At 53.4% G+C, this 4,130-nt stretch overlaps 3 protein-coding genes across 3 annotated transcripts in view; all 3 read left to right on the forward strand.

The window, feature by feature from the left end:
* Positions 1-227: 227 nt before the first annotated feature.
* Positions 228-914, forward strand: H257_14842 (hypothetical protein; the record flags this gene model as incomplete). Its single annotated transcript, XM_009842743.1, has 3 exons — positions 228-431; positions 455-559; positions 615-914. 3 exons carry the CDS (start codon positions 228-230, stop codon positions 912-914), a joined length of 609 nt encoding a protein of 202 aa, XP_009841045.1.
* A 2,149-nt stretch (positions 915-3,063) lies between these two features.
* On the forward strand, positions 3,064-3,601 carry H257_14843 (hypothetical protein; the record flags this gene model as incomplete). Its single annotated transcript, XM_009842744.1, has 2 exons — positions 3,064-3,198; positions 3,227-3,601. 2 exons carry the CDS (start codon positions 3,064-3,066, stop codon positions 3,599-3,601), a joined length of 510 nt encoding a protein of 169 aa, XP_009841046.1.
* A 73-nt stretch (positions 3,602-3,674) lies between these two features.
* The window catches only part of H257_14844 (hypothetical protein), a gene marked incomplete at both ends in the record, with an annotated part of 1,487 nt that continues 1,031 nt past the window's right edge, over positions 3,675-4,130 (forward strand). The window contains one exon of the mRNA XM_009842745.1: positions 3,675-3,707. Within this exon, the coding sequence (XP_009841047.1) occupies positions 3,675-3,707 (33 nt within the window). The remainder of the gene's footprint in view (positions 3,708-4,130) is intronic.

Raw genomic sequence — 4,130 nt, forward strand, 5'->3', positions numbered from 1 at the left:
TCGGGGTCTCAATAAGTCCAAACATAAGTTCAGCCCCGAAAATCCCTATCCTAGGACTTTTTCGTCAAGATATCACCCTCCAGACCTATGCTATCCGGAAGAGTTATATAATCTAAAATAATATACAAAAGTACTGTTCAACATAGTCAAATACAGTACAGCATGCAATCTTTATAATAATTCCCATTCAATATACACTAAAGGCCAACGAAGGCACGCACACCTTTATGGAAGAGAACGCCGCGTATCGTTCGTACGGCGAGGCGCTTCTCAACTGCTTCCGCGGCGGCGCGTTTTCCGCCATCCTCGACATCACGTTATTCGTGGTGGGCGTGAGCATTCAACACGTGCTGCTAAGTGCCGCGTTCACGCCCGTCATGAGTGCCACGGATATCCCCATGCCCATGCTCGGGTTTAGCTCGTCGGTCGTGGTGCTGCTCGTGCAATTGGGCAGGGCATCTACACCAAGGCCGCCGAGGTCGGCGCCGATCTCGTCGGCAAGGTGGAGCAGGGCATCCCCGAAGACGACCCGCGCAACCCGTCGGTGATTGCCGACTTGGTTAGATACATGGTCGTCGACTGCGTTGGGCACAGCGCCGACGTTTTTGTTTGAGAGCGTCGAGGTCAAGATTGTCGGTGCCACTTCCCTCGACAAAGAAGGCGCGATCGAGTCCGCCGTGTCGTTTGTGTCCTCCATCGGAACCTTCTGCGTGACCGAGCCCAGACCAACCGAGTCGGACCCGATGACCACGCTCCAACGCAGGTACTCGATCGCATTCTTGTTGGCGCTGGCGGGGTTAGGCCTGTCCATGCGTTGCCTGATTTTCGCGTCTGCCGCGCCCGGCGCGCGGTTGCACTTTTCCCTCGGCACTGGTGACCTCGTTTTCTCTCTTATGCCAGTGGCATCACGATGATGTAGGCAGTATGCATAACCTCTACCAGTATACTGTAATGAAGCTACATGTAGCAGTAGGTAATGCGAAAGTACACGACTTTCGCATCATCGTAGGCTCGTATTACTATTAGCGCTCTGACTGGGAATACCTATTCACACACAGTTGCCAATCAAAACACTTGAACATGCTAAATTACCAATTTCGCTTCATGGATGATTGGCATGGTCGGCTCCAAACGTAAATGAGCGGTACGTAGGACGTACTAGTAGATGAGCGAGGATAACGTAGGGGTTGTGGTGGGCGACTTAATCCAAGTCCCGCCATGACACAGGTGGTCCTCAACCGAGGCCACCGGGTACCGACCCTTGGCGAACCGACACGAACAGGCATAGTATTACTAGTAGTATTACTAATAGTACTAGGACGTAGAAAACAGAACACCTGTCCCAGCCAACTGCCGGAATCTCACTCTTGGTTCTGCAACGCCGTGTTAACATCAAGTCAATCAAGTGTGCAGTTTGCAGGGAGTTGGCACTCCCCCATTTGGTTGTTTGTGCTGGCACTGGCGTTGGAAACAACACAAAGTATACTTTAGTTCGAGTGACCTACGGAACTGAGAGCAATGACGAAGGCCCTCGAAGGCAGGGGCAAGTAGAAGCGGATCGCGTCTGGTGTTCAGTTGGAACTGACCGACGGCGAGAAGCTAGCGTTTGACGCCGTGAAGTCCAAGCTATGATCATCGGTGGAACTGTCTCACCCGCGTGATGACGACACGATGTGTTTGTTTACGGATGCGAGCAATCATGGATGGTCGATTGTGGTAACTCAAGTGCTGGCATTCGATGATTCGATGATGACAGCCCAGTCCAATAACGACGTCACGAACTGCTCTTGTGTCAGTCGGGGATGTTTACGGGCGCTCAGAAGGCGTGGTCAGTCATCGAAAAGGAGGCCTGCCTTATTGCGCGTGTGTGCGAGAAGCTCAATTACATGGTTATGCGACCTACGGGGTTCAAGATGTACTGTGACCACAAGAACCTCATCCATGTATTTGCCACAGGCGAAGGATGGAAGGCGCACACACGCGGCAAACTCATGCGATGGGCTGCCATTATTGGCGGCTATCGTTATGAAATCATACACATCGACGGCATCCACAACCTTTGGGCGGATATGATGAGCCGTTGGGGTCAGCCGACACCAAGTCTGGCGACCAAACGGGTCAAAATACGTCGGGGCCATGGCTGGTCAAAGAATGTCAAAACACACAAAGTCCCCCCACCGGCACAACCGAAACTTCGGCCGCTGGACAAGGACTTTGTGTGGCCATTTGTGGTGGACATCCGTCACGCACAAGACCAGCATGGCGCAACCAAACCAAAGCGAGCTACTGTGGTGGGCGGACTGTGGCAAGTGGATGAGCGGCTATGGCTACCGAGTGCGGCGAACGACCTGATCCAACGGATCATCGTCGTTGCCCGCTGCGGCAGCGCCGGGCACCGTGGACATGCAGCGTTGGTGGCTACTATCCACCGGGTGGTCCATCGACCGTATGCTCCGAGATGGCACGAGAAAGAGCCAACGAAGGAATCCACTTCGACTACCTCTACATGGGCGAAGCATTCAGTGGCACTAAATACGTGCTGGTACTCAAAGACGATCTTACCCACTACTGCAAGCTCATTGCATGCGATGGCCCCACGAGACAAGTATGTGTGGATGCCCTGGTGGACTGGACGAAGCGGTTCGGAATGCCACAAGTATGGGTCAGCGACCAAGGAACCCATTTCAAAAACGTGGCCATGAAGGCGCTAGCCCACAAGTTCAAGGTCCATCATGACCTAACCTTGGCCTACTGCCCCTGGCGCAATGGAACGGTTGAGCGGATGAACCGCGACATCCTCCAAGTGATGCGGGTCATGCTGCGAGAGTACCAGCTAGCCGAACAAGAATGGGACTACCTATTGCCGGTGGTCCACGCCAACCTCAACCAAACACCGGCAGCATCACTGACGAGCAAGTCGCCGATGGAGCTGTTCACAGCTTTAAACCCAGCGACTCCCCTGGATGTCGTCGTGGTGGGCATGAACAAGGAACTCCGAGAGAGCGACTGGACGGTCAAGGACATCCCAAAAACTTAGACAAGCTGCGTGCTAGCCTGCAAGGCATGCACAAAGAAGTCCTAGACAAGAGTGCGATGCGTGCGGTGAAAGCGACCGAGAAATACGAACAATGCAATGTCAGCGAGGGCGACTATGTGCTCTGGTCCCGCGTCGACGAACGTTATCACCCTAAGCTGCTCGTAACCTGGACGGCCCTACCGAGTCAAGGAAGTGGGCGAATTCTCCGTCGTGTTGGAGCACTTGGTGACTCATGAACTGCGGGAAGCACACGCGTCAAGAGTCAAGCTCTACGCCGAAGACAGCTTTGAAGTGACCGAAGAAATCCTCGAACACGTTTCCGAGAAAGGGATCATGCTGAAGGTCAAGTCCATCGCGGGACACAAGTTTGTCCCGGATGTGAAAGACTTCATGCTGCAAGTGCTTTGGGAAGGTTTTGAAGATATCGAGTCCTCATGGGAACCGCTGCAGAAGCTCATGTATGAATGCCCGGCCGTGGTGAAGAACTACGTTGAAGGCGTGAAGACAGCGAGCGAAGGCGATGCGTTGCGCAAGGCAATGAAGCGAGCGAGGGCGAAGAATTAGCGAGGCCCAAGTGTGTCCTGCGGGACATGCTTTGGGGGGGTGTTGTGGTGGGCGACTTAATCCAAGTCCCGCCATGACACAGGTGGTCCTCAACCGAGGCCACCGGGTACCGACCCTTGGCGAACCGACACGAACAGGCATAGTATTACTAGTAGTATTACTAATAGTACTAGGACGTAGAAAACAGAACACCTGTCCCAGCCAACTGCCGGAATCTCACTCTAGGTTCTGCAACGCCGTGGTAACATCAAGTCAATCAAGTGTGCGGTTTGCAAGGAGTCGGCACTCCCCCATTTGGTTGTTTGTGTTGGAACTGGCGTGGGAAACAACACAGTAGGCAAGCTGTGGGATAGTGCCGAACGTGAACCAGCCAACAGATACGTCATATCCCTGTGTTCATCGACCTCGTCTAAGCGGTCATGTTTGTACTGTACGTCAGCACGATGCACACTACAGCCTATCGGGGTGGTTCAAAGTCACAAACTGCACACATTGTACCTACTTCACAGGGTTGTTGATATGTGTAAAG

This window comes from Aphanomyces astaci, assembly GCF_000520075.1.
Source record: "Aphanomyces astaci strain APO3 unplaced genomic scaffold supercont1.63, whole genome shotgun sequence".
In the NCBI taxonomy this organism is placed as follows: Eukaryota; Oomycota; class Saprolegniomycetes; order Saprolegniales; family Verrucalvaceae; genus Aphanomyces; species Aphanomyces astaci.